Source organism: Oryza glaberrima, chromosome 5, assembly GCF_000147395.1.
Source record: "Oryza glaberrima chromosome 5, OglaRS2, whole genome shotgun sequence".
NCBI classification, from domain to species: Eukaryota; Viridiplantae; Streptophyta; class Magnoliopsida; order Poales; family Poaceae; genus Oryza; species Oryza glaberrima.
The window spans coordinates 21,473,965-21,490,791 of record NC_068330.1 but is presented as its reverse complement, the minus strand read 5'-3'; the positions used below and the strand labels follow the sequence as shown (position 1 = coordinate 21,490,791).

Sequence of the window (16,827 nt, the reverse complement as noted above, 5' to 3'; positions counted from 1 at the left end):
TCAGGAGCACCGGATATCTTAAAACATGTATATATACTATTTTCCCCATATATTCATATTTGATTGTAACATGCTTATATCTCAATATTCGTCTTAACTTGTATTTGGAAATATTTTATTTCGAAACATGTTGCATAACGAAAAATTATTCAAAAGTTATGGAGATGGTACTTGTTGGGAGTACTCCACAATTCACTCCTATCTATTTTTACTACAACATTGTTACATTGGCAATAAATGGGCCCCTCTATATAACAGCCGATGGATCCGAGTGGGAGAGGCGACATCATCGCCGCCGTGGCAAAAAAAGCCCAAGGAAGCAGCGAAAGTAACGTGTGGAAAGGGGAGCGTCTCCGAGAGCGAGAGCGAGAAGAGCGAGGGAGAGAACTGAAGCGGACGGCGAGGTTTTTGCTCCCAATCCCCTCCTCCCCAAACACCTCGCCGCCGCCGCATCGGGTCGCCGCCCCTCCATCCACCCGAGCCCTTTCTCGCCGCCGCGGCGTCGTCGGCCGCGGCCGCGGCTGGGAAGCATCCGGATGGCGGGCGGCGGGCGGGGCGCCGGGCTGCCGGCGGCGGGCGAGGCCGCGAAGGCCGGGCGGGTGGGCGTGGGGACGACGAAGAGGGCCAGGGACCCGTCGCCCAACTCCAAGGATCCCAACGGTATACCGCCGTGATCGCCCTCCGCACGCACGCTTTAATCGGTTCATCTGCTGTTGATTTTTTTGGTTGGATTGCTGTGTGATTATCCAGAATGCTAGATTTGTGCATGCATGGTGCGGAGTAGGAGATGCGGATTGGGGATGCGCGCTCTTCGCTTAGTATCTCGTCCGGATGATGTGTTCTGCTAATGCTTGTTTTGTTTTTGTGGAAGGGGTTGAAGGGGAGATGATGGTAATGCTTGTTTTGTTTTGTGGAAGGGGGTGAAGGGGAGTTGATGCTAATGCTTGTTTTGTTTTTGTGGAAGGGGGTGAAGGGGAGATGATGCTAATGCTTGTTTTGTTTTTGTGGAAGGGGTGAAGGGGAGATGATTTGGGGACATGTTGGTTGATAGCTGTGGGTTATAAGAGGAGGGAGGGGGGGGGGGGGGGGGCTAGTACTTCGGCGTCCTGTTATTTAGGACAATAAAATTGAGCCTTTTGGTGTGTATCCATGCTTCTGGGTTTGCTATGCTGCTCTAGATAGATGGATGAAGTCCTGCTGCTGAGTACAATTAGCTTGGCTTGTTACAGATGCTTTGCATATGATATCCTCGGTACTATTTACGGATATTCGCAAATAGTGTTTAGATGGTAGCTGGGTGTAATAGTAGCCCGGAAGCATGCATTGTGCAATGAAGCAGAATGGCATGATCTTTGAGGCATTTAGTTGCAGTTGTAATTATGCTCAAGATCATGGTTGTTAAGGTGTTGTTGCTAACTTGCTATGGCGTCGCTATAGTGGTAAGGTGGTAGCAGAGGTCAAGGCATCCATTCTGCCTTATGTTGCCTCCACCTTAGAGGCGAAGCAAGTGGAGAAAGGGAAAGAAGAAGGCCTTACAGGCAAAACTAGTAGAGAAAGGGAAAGAAGAAAAGGGGGTAAGGTCATCCTAGAAGGCTAGAACCCTAGTTGGCTTGCAGCCACCTTCTTCCTCGCTGCAGCTGGCTTGCTGTTGCAAATTCCATGCCACTGCCTTCAGATTTTGTTGCAGCTTGCTGCAGCCTTTGAATCTCTGGCGACACCATCAGCGGTGGACAACGAGGCGAGCAAAGGCATCAAGCTCTAATGGCGGTGGTAGCAGGCAGAGATGTTGAGGTCATGTGGAGGTGGCCAGCGGCTAGTGCCTCATCTGCTCATCATGGCGGCTGGTGCCTGGTGGAGTACGATGCCTTTAGGGCATAGAACACGTGGGTATGAAGACCTATGATGGGCTTTATTTGGCTGGCTGCCTGGCTTAGTGGGCCTTTTACCAATTTCCCCTTTTCTCTTCCAAATTTCTCTACCATATTCCACTAATCATGCGGTCACGCCTCAACCATCTCATATGGTGTCCCAACGCCTTACGCCTCAGCACTATAGTGCTAAGGCAGTGGTGGGTCGCCTTAAACGGCCGTGCCACCTTAACAACACTGCTCAAGATTACACCAGTTTATTTCACCATGTCGCAAGCTGCAGTCAATCCAGGAGACAGTGCACAGATTTCTTTGTATGTCTCTCTTCCAAAAGTGTCCTGACATAAGCATCCTCAATCTGTGTTTGTTTGGAGGAACTTTATCAAAGATGCATCTGTTTTCTTTGTAGCCAAATATTCCAACATCCCAAGGTAACAACTCCTTGCTAGCTTAGTGAAGAATCCAACATTGTTTGTTTATTGAAGGTGCATAATAATTTATTATGGTTGATTTAGAGTTGACTAACACTGCAAATAGAACAAATGTGTACCCTCATGCCTCATCGCTGCAATACATCCCCTTATGTTAATCAAGTAATTACTGTTCAAGTGGTGTAATGGAATGGTTAACTGTTGTGCAACCTTGTGCTCAACAGAAAACTTGGAAGTTCCCCTAGACTAGTGTACTGAGGTTTAGTAGAATTGCATGGCAAGTTTCTGTATAATAGTTTCATCACAAGAAGTTTGCTGGTTTATGTTTGAATAGCTTGTGGTTCACAAAAGATGATGTGGACAAATCTAATAACTTGACCTATATTACAGTCTCTTTGGGATTATGGGAGTTGTAGATGTATAGTCCCACTTGAATAGTGCTATTGTGCTATACCAAATTTAACCCATATTCCAATTATTTATATTTTATAGTTCATCGGATTTCTTCCTTCATGCGATCTTCCTCCATCTTCAATTATATCCATCTTTGTTTTTTTTTAATCTGTTGCCATTATAGCGATGCTCCTCTGCATTGAACCCCAACCCCCCCCCCCCCCATATGTCCATTATTATTTGTGTAACACCCACTCCATTTTTATTTGTGTAACACACACACGTCCATTTATTATTTGTGTAACACACACACACACACACGTCCATTTATTTATTTGTGTAACACACACACACATCCATTTTTTTTATTTGTGTAACACACACGCGCGCACGCACACACATGTCCATTTTTATTTGTGTAACACACACGCACACACATCTCATACTTACCACTCATCATCTAGGTTTTGTTGGAGTGATTGCTGCTGAGAAGAAACCAGCACTGCAGCTTCATGGCGATGAAAAATATCAGAAGAAAGCTGGGAATGATCCTGTACCTCCTACCATTGATGATACATCCAAAACTGGAGGTCTTCATTTGCATGGTGGTCATGTATCACAAAGCCCACCTGATTCTAATGCTTTGAGGTATGTGCTACTGCACTAGGAATTTTGAAATTTAGAAGAAAATTTCTTATTTTCTGTGATGTTTGACTAAAACATACTTCTTTCTGTATCACATCTTAAAAATAATATATTTTGTCACTAGTTTGCAACGATTTGGGAGTTCATCTCCTGGTGGAGATATGAAGAACAAAACCAGAAAGCGTACCTGTACCTTTTATGCTCAAGGGCGATGCAAGAATGGGAAGAGTTGCACTTTTCTTCATGAAGGGGAGGTATCTGGTTCTGATAACCAGGTTTATGGAAATCATGGAGGTATGAACTTTTTCATTAGAATAAGCTGAAGAATATCATGTAGCTGTGAACTTATTATCACTCTGTCAATCTAAACACTTTTGGTTGCTCCTTATCTGCTGTGTTCAGACACTGGAGAAGGATCTGAAATACAACATCCATCCAGCTCAAAAGAGCGCCAGTTCAAAAATTCAGCGGGGTCATCCCAACATGAGATATATAGGACCCTTGTTCATGCATATGGTGAAGATAATAGGGGGTTGACACATCCCGTTGTTAAACATAGTTGTCACATGCTAAAGGCTTCGCATGGTTTCAAAATTGGTGGTTCATTGACTGCAAATCCTACTAATGAGGTGGTTCAGCTTCCAGTAGTTCAAGAGAAGAATCATGAACCTTATTTCATGGGACATCAAATTAGTTTGGGCACTAACAACTGTTTGAATGACATGGGTGCCTATTCTAGATTGCGCCTAGATGGAGGAAAGCTGCAGTTTGAAGTGGCCAAGGGTGACAGTCCAAGGGATTCACATCTATCAAGATCTTACCTTGAAAAGAACCCCTTAAAGCCTTATTATCGGTATCAACCGTTTGACTCAACTATTTCATTAGATCCTCACCAATATAGCAAGAAGTTGTCAGCTTATGGTGGAGCAACAGAGAATCTTCCTCACAAACATCAGGAAGAAAAAAGTTCAAGCCATGTCTCACACAGTTTGAATAGTTATACAGGATTCAGAAAGCAAGGTCATGACAGCTCTGATTTTTTCTTGGTTAATCAGTCTCTCCGAGCAACTTCTCACCATGGAACCCTGCCTCTTCATCAATTAACACCTGATAAGGATGCCAGTCACCATAAAGGTGCTGATTTTGACAAGGGTGGTACCTCTAGGTCTACATTACTTGTGAGCAGTTCATCTCAACCTGTGGTAGCATCGGCTGGGAAACTTTCCCCAATCAAGGATGAGGTTTGGATAACTTCAGTGCCTTTTGTACCTTCTTTTAATTTTCCTGATTTTCCTGGCAGTACATCACCTTCAAAAAGTCAGTATGACCCACTTGTCGACAGTATCGACCCTCCCAAAGTTGAAAGTTTAAATAATCTGAAGACCTCAAACATATCCTGCAGCATTTCAAGCCAACATGTAGATACGAATGTTATAAGAGGGGGAAGTCTTGAAAAACCATTGACTTTTGCTGACAAGTTGGCAAGGAATGTATCTGCTAAAGGATCAAATGATTTTGGTTTGATTTCATATGATAGGGGACACAGCTCTAGCCTGGATGGTGATAATAGGGTGAAAACCTGTGAAAGGAAAAATGATGCATCACTTAACAATGAGAAATCAGACTTTCGTTTTCATTTGGTGGAGCATGTAAAGGAGCTGGTGAAACCAATCTGGAAGGAAGGCAATTTGAGTAAAGAGGCTCATAAACTGATTGTGAAAAAATCTGTTGATAAGATTTTTGCTTCACTTGAGCCAAATCAGATGCCAGAGACTGAGAAGGCGATAACTACTTATATAACAGCCTCTGCACCAAAGATAGAAAAACTTGTGAAGGTAAAATATCTTGAATTTGTTGGTGAATGGCACATCTTCTGATTATTGATTATATGTTTGACTTCTGTATGTTTTTTGCCACAGGCATATGTTGATCGTCATCGCACATCATGAGATCCAGGCTTCTAATTATGAGCTACAACATTGAAGAGATGGGGTTTGAGCCTGCTGGCCTACCAATGCGTTTTGTTGCTGTGCTAGATGTTTTGAGTAAGGTACTCTGTTACATGAACCTGTTTGGTTTTGTAGACTTCAGTCTGGGCTCCCTAGCAGCATCTTAACATGGTGGATGTTTAATTTAATATGTTTTTGCATGTGAGCTGAGAGGAGATCTAATGCAACCAAGACAGAATCTTTATTGCATGTGTGGTTAATCTATGGGTTAAGGAATGATGCTTCTAATGCTGTTTGTTCTGTTTGGTGAAAAAAATGTCTTGCTTAAAATGTAATACCCTGTTTAAATGTAATGTCCACATAATTTGTGTTAGTAAAGTGGACAAGAGGGTGTGGAAAGAGAAGTGTAGAAATTGGCCATATGATGCCCTAGCCTCATTTTATAGGGTGAGCATATAGTATATATACAAATTTAACCCCATGGTGCAAGGGATTGAAAGTTAATTGGCGAGATTCTTATCATGTGTCCAATACATTCCACGTGTTGTGACTCAGTACACCACTTCCAAGTTCCAATTTTCAATTGGTATTTGGTGCCAAAGTACAGCATGGGAGAATATCTTCTATTTCCTTTTGTGCTTAGAGCCCTTGTTCGTCCGATGGCGATTACTTGGTTGGTCCATTGAAATCAAGAATCTTGCTCCCTTATGTCTTTCTTCTCTAAAATACTTGTGTAGACCCTTAACAAGAGCCCTCTTACATGTAGACCTTAGTGTGGTTGGTAGGGTATTGTGAGATATGTGAAGCATGATGTGGAACTCTCAGTCAATAATAAGCATAGTTATTAGGACCGGACCGGACCGGCGGTTGGACCGAAAAAACCGGACCGGTTGGGCTGCCTGGTTTTTTCGAAAACCGCTTAAAAGCCGGTTAGAAAACTGGCACTAGAGCGCTCAACCGTGAGATGCTACTCTGAAGACCACGTGCACGCATGGAGGAGGAGAAAATATAGGAAAAATGGGTGTATGGTGGGATTCGAACCTAGGATGGGTTGAATGGAGTCATGGCGCACCAACCATCAAGCCATGTTGTTGTTTGTGTCTAGAGTGAATCAGTTATATATTTACCTTATTGAACCGCTTTGAACATACGGTTCAACCAATCAAACCAGTGAACCATCGAACCGAGGGCCTGGCCGGTTTGATGGTCGGTCTGGTCTCAATAACTATGATAATAATATCCTCAAGGATGATTGCCTAAAAAATAGGTAAAGAATTCTATTGAGCTAACTTATTTGAAAAAAAAGGGTTTGGGGGGCATTTAATGCTTTTTAATTCGGGTAAAGGTAAACACCGATATGGCCATATGGGTGTTGTAAGGAAGGTAGAGATTTCCCTAAGGGGAAAGGTATATATGTCTTCGTCACTCGTGGATATTTTGCATGGTACGACGCTGTGATGAATCCGAGCAAACACCAAGATGGTTTAACCTTCTTGCGTAAAATTAATGTGTGAAGTATGAATAGACCCTTTTATGGTATGAACTGAAAGTAATAGTCCTTGAATGTAGGATTTTGCTTCGTTTGTGCTTTTCTTTGTGTAGTATGTGTAGATGAATCCATATCAAGGAAATGTTAAGTTGTGTACCTTAATGGCTAACGTGGTAATTTAATGGACTTCACATGAAAAGATTGCCTCAAGAATATGAATATATCTATTGATTGTATATGTGTGGATTTAGGTTGGGGCACTTTGTAATTTCCACTTGGGCATTCATATGATCATTACCTCAAGTAGTAGGGATCTCCTAAAGTTTTATGCGATACTTTGTTAGAGTGGGTACAATAGCAGACTATAAGTCAGCTATAAACATATTTTAAGGAGAGAAAAGAGGAGAGAGAAGAGCAACAGACTACAAATTTGTAGCCAGTTGCAGCACTGACTCCAAGACGAAATGTGTGTATGACATGTGGGATCATATATTAATAGTGTAGTAGGTAACTATTGTATGAATTAGCTATTAGATTGACTATAGATGATTTGGAGCTAGTAGTTGGCTATACTATTAAACTTGCTCTTAAGTACAACTCAAACAAGATAGGTGGTTGATGGACCATAGCGACCCTTGTCATGACCAAGGGGTTGATAGACCAAGTGATAGGCGATTTGCTCCTAGATGAAATGATGTGAAAGAAAGATGGGGTCAGCCCTGTACAAACTTGTGTTCGTATAAAATTATGGTGCAACAGTTTGAGTTGAGTTGGATTACTGTATTTGTGGTATAAATGTAACCTAAAACAAGTTGAACCCAAGCATCGAATAAATCGAGGGGATGAAGTCGCCTATCTCAGCTCTTGGGGGGTGTAGCCATCTTGTTGAACCTTGTCAACAAAGGTACGCGCTTCCAAATTGTTTGCTTCAAGTGTTGCTAGATCAATTGTACAAATCTAGGTGGTCTAGATGTCATTGGGTGATACCACCAAGATTGTATAACATAGTTGACTCTAGTTAAACAACTTATTGGTAAGGTCAAAATGGAATCCAAATGTTATTAGTGACTATTGCATCTACACACAAGTGTACAATGAGCAACTCCATGCCTACCACATTCCACAAAGAGGTTGGCTCATGTTATGTGTGATGCCATTCATTGCAACGTGGACAAGGGTGGAATTGACGACGCTCACACTACCTGATCTTCTATTGAGGGGATAATTCTCACTTTGATCAAATATGATGTTGATGACGACAATGATGGAAATACCTAACCCTAATGTAACTAAACTTGGACATGATGAGCGGGCTAAACTCAACCAACGCAAAACTGTAAGAAAACTATGAGGTTCGAAACTAGGGTTTGGCGATGAGAAAAAGCGATACAACTATATATGGTAGACGATGGTAGATGAAATATACATAACTAAAACTTTCATCATGCAACAAGGTCTTTGATCCAACTAATGATGCCTTTTGTTGTGGCCTGGTTGTTGACGTAAAATTTCGTCACTCACACGAAGGCCCGAGAGATTTGCTTGACTCCAGTGCAGGTCCTAGATTTAGATGAGGTGCGGGCGTGCCAGTCAGTTTGATCCTGCAACTGACAAGATGGATAAATTGATGATCAAAGAGCCGATCGGCCAATAAGTTGATGTAGCGATACTAACCGACGTTGATAGGGTTTTGAACAATCGGCTATATATTCTATGTAGATTCTGACACTTAGATAATGACAATGGAAGAACTTTAACAAACAATCCAATCAACCGATTATAATATGATGAAGTAGATGTCTAATGAGCCAATCGACCAATATTGATACAGAATATTAAATGTAGGCTCGATGGTTAAAACATACATCGGATGGAAGTCCAATGCAAAAATAACTTATAGGATAGCACTCCGATAAAAACGTAGCACAAATATATGAATTTAGCAAGACTTAGATTATCAGCAGTCATATAGAAGATTGGACCCAACCGAGACAGTTCTAGATTAGTCTGATCAAATAAGCTAGATAAGTCAATTTGATCTATGCTAACATGATGGTTATAACAAATCTATTTAAAACAATATTGTGGTTGTAGAGATATATCGAATAAGACAGAAAATCGGACCTAACGGAGACCATCCCAACTATACCGATGAATCTCAAAACACAGTGCAATTAAAAACAGAATTGAAATATAGGGTAGACAAATATACCAACTGAACCAGAGCAATTGAAGAGATCGAAGCATAGCCTTGAACAATGCCAATATAGCCGATACAATTGTCAGGGCCAGCGGACCTTAAGGGCTTACCCCTTCGCCGGAGATCGAAGCGATGTAGCCCCGCGTTTGGTGCCATGTTTCGCCGGTGATAATACCTCGGAAAAGAGGGTGGCAATGCGCTGAAAGTTGGATCGAGAGATAATTTACATTGTCCTTGGGTGTACATATTTATACCCATCGGTAGATACTTGTCCTTATTGGATACAACTCAGACTTTTTTAAAGATAAAGTAAAAGATACAAGTCCTGATCGAACACTAAACACTTTTCTAAGCATAAAAAGGAAAATTACTAAACCCTGCCTAATTATTAGATAAATCAAGTTGCCATGTCATGGTCTTCATGATTTCTTCTTAAACTCAGTCTCTTCTGGATAAACTTTGCATCGGCTGATTGTATTCTTTCCCTGACCGAATCCACTAAAGAATCTTACCAAATTTTGGTGTTAACACCATTCTTTTGGTGAGGGGATAACTCTAGCTTGGATTGATGAATGCATAGTTGATGAAGTGGCTGTAACATCCTTCCCAAAAAAAGACTTGAGTTCTAGACAAGTCAATAGCCAGAAATCTAAGTCTTTTTGGGATGTAGGGAGTATATATAATGGAAAAAGAGACCTAAACTTCTGAGCCACTACAACCACTTCTGGGCCACTTCAGCCAATACAACTACTTTGTTACAATTATCCCCCTTCAGGGCTAAGGCCTCATAAGCGCACTGCATGTAGCCCGGAAACCCTTCTGATGCAGACTGTAGCCCAATGAACATGAAACATATAACGAAGGTTTATACTCTGATGTCACCTATGACACCTAGCCTCCAAAATCCGCATTAGTCCGCTCTCACATAGAGCGAGCCCATGTTCACATAGTACCTCACTTCTACTTTTGTCATCGATTCGTGTAAAAGGATTAACCTAGGTTTACCATAGTTAGAGCACCAAGGCTTATAAACTGACCGACACCCACCTAAACATCCAAGGTGGTACTAAACCACCACTTCTAGGCCACACCACTCCTATAGGCTTCAAACAAGACAAGCTGGGGTGTTACAGATGTGTTCTAGGTCATGGAGGTGTGGCATTGCATGCATAAGGTGGGTAGTCTATTACAAGGCATAAGCCCTAAGTTTGACTTGTTCCATCAACAATATTGTTTTTTTAATGACTTTGAAGTGCTAAAAATGAATTTTGAGATCAGACTAGTTGTGTAGGAAAGATGATGAGATAAGATTTACATGAAGTCAAAGATCATCCAATTTGGAGTTTTCATGAAGTTGTGCCCATTAGAAGTTAGTATCATCTTATCTTAGGAGACCAAGATGATGTGTTGAACTTGAAAAATAGTTGAAGGTATTGACAAGATCCTCTATTGCCTTTATAGATTATCCAAGCATTCGTCGCATCCTTGATCATGAGAGCCTCTCTTATTATTTAAAGATGACACAATCATAGCTCAATATCATTTGCTCAAACAGATAGAATATAAATCTAACATAAACCGGGTCTAGCTATGGCAAAGTTTTGTACTTCTCATGCTTATTATGTGCAAATACTTGATGACCATACCAGGAATTATGTTTTAACCTTTCTGTGGGGTAGGACAGCTTAGGCCCTAGGAGAGTGTGGCATCCCTTGCAACTTTTATTGTGCATAGAGGACATGAAGGCAACAATTTGGGACTAAAGAGATATGGATGGAACCAATGGAGCTTAGCAGGTAAGCTCTTCATTTGATGATTGGGCTAGCATCTCAATCTAAACTAACATGGCAAACCAGCCTTATATTTGACGTCATGGCATCAATTGGCAATAAGAGTGAACTGGAATCAAGTTGGTGAAATGTATGATGTCTAGTTATAAGGTCTAGGAATTTAAGTAGACTTGTTCCTAAATGTAAACACTTTGCACTCAAAATTCTTAACATGGCCATGCATGGTGATGATACCATGCCAAGGGTAATATCCTTTTTTTCCAAAATGAACATACCTTTAAACATGCATATATTGCAAAATGGTGGGAGTATTTGTGATGACCATATTAAGTACCTTACTTTGAGCCAAAGAGTATAATTTATAGAGCAACAACGAGACTTAACTTTTTTGGGAAGAGGATGAAATTATGTTCCCTCCTTTCATTTGACTAAAGCTAATATATACCATCATTTTTAGTTAGAGAATAATATGTGGAGCCTTAGTTACACTTAAAAATTGACTTAACAATTTCCATCTAGCTTCGAAAGATTTGATTGACTTGATGTTCAAGTGGAGAAATATCTTTTTTTTTAAAAAAAAAAAGAGAGTAAATTTCACCTAATCACAGGTATTATGGTCTGAGTTGCACAAACCACATGGATTTTGACACGTGGCACATAACCCTAGATATTTTGGCCATAAAGTTTTACAAAACTACACTATTGGTCATTTTGACCTTAATGCACCACACTTTTTAGTTCTACAAGTATACCGCAATGTCCCTATAGACAAGGGGACAAGTGATTCATCACTTTTGGGCATAGGCCTTTGTCAATGGAAATACAATGGTAAGAAAAAAAATAGATAGAAAAACTCAAAATAAAAAAAATGCATATGTTGGATTGGCACGACATAAATCCAGTCAAAAATAGGATTAAGTTACATCTCAAATTTATGAGTTCTATATCCATCATATGAATGTTACATCCATGTAAGTATGATATTTTTAAATTTTAACGTGGGAGTATGTCAAATTAGTTAACAACGTGCTTTTGTAAAACTTTAGGACCATAAACCTAGGTTATGTGCCACGTATCAAAATCCTTGTGGTTTTGTGCAACTTAGATCATAACTAGTTGATACTCTGCGCTTTGCTGCGGGATATGTGGATGAATGCATGTTATATAATATAGAAATGATAGATGTTATGTTTAAATGATGTGGAGATAATGATTTGTCATTGCTTACATATTGAGTTCTAAAAATACAATAAAATTGTAAATGATATGTCATGTTTGCATGATATTTAAAATACTCTAGATAATAATTGCTAGTGAGTGATGATGTGGCACACTTGCATGTGATTTAGAATACTTTAGATAATAATTGCTAATGGGTGATGATGTGGCACAGTTGCATACTGAGTTTTAGAAGTTAGTAAGATAGGTAGGTGAGGTTTTATGAAATTTACTGTTGCAAAAGCAAATAGTACCAATAAATTTAGTGAACCACTTCATTGTCTTCCATTACCCATTCTCATTTCACCTAAGAACTTCCCTTCAATTGTATTGATTGAAATGACACTTGGACCTTCATATTGCATTTCACTTAATATATTTCTTAGCATTCTGCTCAAAAAATATATTTCTTGGCATAATTTGAAGTTGATGTGAGGATGATATCATATCTAAAGCGCTATGAGAAAGTTATAGAAATAACTTCCATTAGCTCAGAAGGTTTAAGCAAATAATGCCAAGATTGGTGAATAGCCCTTTGATCCTCTGTATTCCACATTTAAGTACGAGTGCTAGATACTATCAGTAGTAATAGGAAGTTCTGAGCTAATGGCATTCCAATTCGCACACTACTCATTCAATTCGCTGATTTGATTCCATTCCTCTCTCATAATATCTTGAATGTTTGTGCAGAAACCATGTCTCATGTAAGACCTAGTTTCCTTCTCTTCATTAAATCTCTTGCCACATCACAAATCCTACGTGGCTTCTCATTTAATACTGTGGAAACCATCCTAGGTGGAGTATTGGGACTGCCCTAATAATAACTTCCCTATATTAGCTCCCATCAATTTGAATAGCCGTTGGCCTTCCATATTATTTCTATCACTTAATATGTTTCCTATTATAATTGCAAAGAATTTGATGTGAGGATGAGATCATATCTAAAGCATTATGGATAAGTTTTAGACAATTTCCATTTAGCCTTGGAAGATTTGAGCAATCCTTGTTCTTGAGGCAATTTATGACCCCTCCTTTTTTGGGCAAAGACCAAATAATACCATTTAACAACTTTCTATCTTACAACATGTTAAACTTTACCAAATTTTGGTAGGGGTATTTGGAGCTTGTTTGATTTGCTGATGAGACAATTCTGTAATGTACGACAATGACAAGTATATCTTTTGTCCCTTCTTCGAAGAGGATATTCCCTGATATATAACAGTTTGGTTTAGATTCAAACGGTCGTACCTTGCAGTCTTGCAGCTAGCTGAATAGATACTCAAATACAGTTGAGTTTTGCTTTTAAGTATCATGTGGTGCTATTGTTCTTCTTAGTGGATTGAGTGTTATTCCCTGCACATTTTTTTTTCTTTTGTGCTGCACCTGACATGTTCCACTTTCTTGCTTTCAGTACACAACACAGTCTACATGGAGCTCATCGGCACTAACAAGCTGTCATCAATGATAATATTGTTTTCTTGATCTCCCTAAAAGGTAATTTCTCATATGGCAAACTAGATTGTTTATGAATTTCTGTAGCCCTATGCATCCAAGTAGCATTTTTTATGTACTTTCTATGGTGGTAAGTGATGCTATACAGGGAAATTCACAAGATATTTTATTGTCCCTTTTGAGGTATAATAATGGTTAGATTCGTTATTCCAAAAGAGGTTGTTTAACCTGCTTAACCTAGGATTCAAACCTAGGTCACACGCTTTGGGAGGTAGGACAAATTTCTTTGCTGCGGCCGATGATTACATGATGGGGGCTAGTAGTATGATGTGGTACTAGGGAAGGCCAGGGCCCTTGGTACGACGGGAGTAAGTTCAATATGGTATGAGGGGAACTTATTTGCTGTTGGCTTACTAGTTAATTGACTTGGAATTACTGAAATCATGTAGAAGTTTATGTACTTGAAGTTCAGGTTCCTCTATAAGTCTATATACAAGTCAAGCAGACATATCAAAGAAAACATCATCACCCGTGTAAGATGAATACTTAGTGCTGAAATTATATACTAATGAGAAATAATTTTGTGAGATTTTGTTAAGATTAATATGGATGGAAATATTTTAATTAAATGTCTTTCAAGCTCAATTCAATCCAAACTACAAATGCACGCAACATTAGCTTATATTCCAGCACTGCTTTCTGGATATAGAGTGAGGTTCTAGAGTTGTGCCCTGAAGGTGTTTGTACTTGACATATCATGTATATAATATATTCCCTCCATTTTCAAATGCATGTCATTGCTGCTTTCAAAATTTGTTGCCAAATACATGTCTCTATGATTTTGAATCTGATTAAGATATTCAATGTTGTTATTATGGTTTACTTTTTACCCATGACAAGCTGAAATCACATGGTGCTAATTAAGATATTCAGTGTAGGCACTATGGCTTTTGCAGTCAGTCGATGTTTGTGCAAGATCCTAAAAAGCATGTTTTTGGGTAACTAATAATATAGATAAAATACTAATTATGCTTAGCAAAACTTCCAATGAGATCCTGAGACTACATATTTCATCCTTCATAGTTACTGTCCCAGAGCTTCAAATTATATCCCTCTAAAAGAACATCAAATTATTAACAAATAGTTATGATATTTCCCTTCTTCAGTTTGTAAAATGTTTTTTTCCAATGCTTGTAGCCTATCAGCAATTACAACTCGCACCAAGTCCAATTATCATGAGGTAGTTATTAGGCCAACAACTACACTTGTTATGTTGATTTGTAACTGTAATGTGATTTGTTTCAGGCACCATGGATTATATGTTTGATCTGGTTATGCTATGAGTGGAACATTTGCCCTAATGAGCACTGCTGAATTGCTCGATAATTACTAGAGTAAGATGGCATCTTGCTGACTGCATCTGCTTCCAATAATTCTTAATGAAGGCACGAAACATGGTACTTGTTTGCACCAAGATGATTATCAAGTGTTCAGTAAATCAGTTCCCTTTGGCTACTAATTCTGTGCTCTGAGAGATGTTGCTCTCGAGATTCTAGTGGAGTTGATGCTGATCCCCAGTCTTTATTTAGTAAATTGAAGACCGCGATGGTCCACCTGAATATATTACTTCTCAAAGATAGCAGTACTGATACAAAGCCCAAGCACAGGCGTGAAAAATAAGTGACGAGGAAGGGAAAAGAGTACGATGAGGTTATGTTTCATGATTTTCATCTTGTTGATGACAGGGCAGAATGGGGGTCAGTTTGTGTAGGTTCTTGGGTAGGTTCTTGGGTGCGCATTGAAGCCATAACTTGATGATCCGTTGTTTATTATTCCTTCATGATATTAGCTTGGTTGGTTAGAGGGGTTGGAGAGATATCTTGGAGATCTTTCAGTTCTTTGGATCTTACCTTCACTTAGAGGAGATGTGATTCGAGTTGTTCAAACAGGGCTGCATGATGTGTTTCTAGTTCACGTGTATATTCATGGTCTAGTAATATATCCAGAAACATGCTGCAAATATTGATGGGCAAGTAACACATTCAGAAAAATACTGCAACGAGGGTGTTGGTGATTCACTAACTTCACTTAATGATGGAAGTGACCAGGGTTTTTTCCTCTTGTGATTCAGAATAACATAACTACAGTTCTAGCTTACAAAGTGTTTGACGTGAACCATAAACATGGCCGTTTGAGCCATGCTGATTAATCATAAACCCTCTTTCTGAAGGATGTAGACCATGCAGTGTTTGCAGTGTTCTGCTGTTGGGTTGGTGCATCGCAAATAGACCTTGGCAGAATGCAAACCCTACCTGCCCTCTGCATGCTCACTCATATTGGACCATACATGATACATGTATGTTGGTTGAGTAATTTCAATCCACTGTCACGTGGTGATTTGGTCCTGGATCAGTGTGCTTGGATGACAAAAACTATATCCTTGCTTTTATTGTATTTGTTGTGCATCAGAGAAAGGGAAGTGAACAGAAGCACAAACTCTACTATTGCTTTTGTTGTATATCCATTGAGCATCAGAGAAGGGGAAGTGAACAAAACCGCAAATGAATTGGTTTGTTGGCGAATGCTACCAGAAGTCGAGCAGATAGTATGTTAAAGCGTTCAGGGTGGAGAATTAGTAAGTTAACGAGATGGGGACAAGATGGCAGTTGCCGGGTCAGGGTATTCTCACAATAAATCTTGATGGCGTGTCTTCCTTTCAGCATCTTGAGTTTGTTTTATGATCCGTGATCACGTTGGAGTTGTAATCTGGTTGATATCCTGTATCAAGGGTTCGGAAACAGCGAAATCTGGGCGTTAGAATATTGTTAGTTGAACCCAATTCTGTGATCCTGAAGAATGCGACTGAAGGGGATTCTTTTGATATCTCAGCTTAACGACGCCCTGTTCGTATTCAAAAGGTGCTGAATATGTTCTTCAGTTTACAGTAGTTCTCGTGTTTTCTATTGTCGGTGCAAGTGTGTAACTGTAACCAAGTGGTTCATGCCATTGCCATGTCCATGTTAGGTTCTAACCCTAGCTCATGAGGAATCTCCAGGTTGCTTTAATGGAGCCCCCTGATGTTGTCCTGGACCTGCTGGCCAGCGATTTCATTGTAATCACAAAAATGAAAAAAAAAAGAGAACTTTTTCTTTGGTCCAAAGCACGGTGTTTCCAGACATAAGTATAGATGGAATTATTCATAGCAGCTCACAAGGGACCATTTGTGAAGAGAGAAGGCACCACGACCAGCCTACTGTTGCATCACGCTCGTACCATCATGAGAGGAGGACGTGCACTGCACAGATCTCACACGCACGCTGATGGAGCAACCGCCAACGAGGCAACGACGGACGAGGCCTCCCCTCAGAACAGGAAAGAACCACATGGCTCCT

General features: G+C 39.9%; 1 protein-coding gene across 6 annotated transcripts; it reads left to right on the top strand.

Annotated features, from left to right (window-relative positions):
- Positions 1 to 300: 300 nt before the first annotated feature.
- On the top strand, positions 301 to 16,582 carry LOC127773101 (zinc finger CCCH domain-containing protein 36). 6 transcript variants are annotated; one of them, XR_008017506.1, is made up of 8 exons: positions 301 to 660; positions 3,157 to 3,340; positions 3,462 to 3,631; positions 3,740 to 5,172; positions 5,257 to 5,387; positions 13,395 to 13,477; positions 13,690 to 13,817; positions 14,741 to 16,582. XR_008017506.1 is itself a non-coding variant. In XM_052299115.1 (5 exons), the coding sequence occupies exons 1-5, from the start codon at positions 537 to 539 to the stop codon at positions 5,284 to 5,286; spliced, it is 1,941 nt and encodes a 646-aa protein (XP_052155075.1). In that variant the 5' UTR covers positions 301 to 536; the 3' UTR covers positions 5,287 to 10,640. The 6 variants fall into 6 exon arrangements, 1 of the variants encoding a protein (XP_052155075.1); XR_008017504.1 differs by lacking the exon at positions 13,690 to 13,817 and adding an exon at positions 10,660 to 10,771; XR_008017505.1 differs by lacking the exon at positions 13,690 to 13,817 and adding an exon at positions 10,655 to 10,771.
- Positions 16,583 to 16,827: the final 245 nt, after the last annotated feature.

What these genes read in the sequence shown, in the direction of transcription:
- LOC127773101 (XM_052299115.1), top strand. Translation starts at nt 537, where the DNA reads ATGGCGGGCGGCGGGCGGGGCGCCGGGCTGCCGGCGGCGGGCGAGGCC. An exon ending in GGTTTATGGAAATCATGGAG is followed by an intron (nt 3,632 to 3,739) that starts GTATGAACTTTT and finishes TGCTGTGTTCAG; the next exon opens with ACACTGGAGAAGGATCTGAA. An exon ending in AGATAGAAAAACTTGTGAAG is followed by an intron (nt 5,173 to 5,256) that starts GTAAAATATCTT and finishes TTTTTGCCACAG; the next exon opens with GCATATGTTGATCGTCATCG.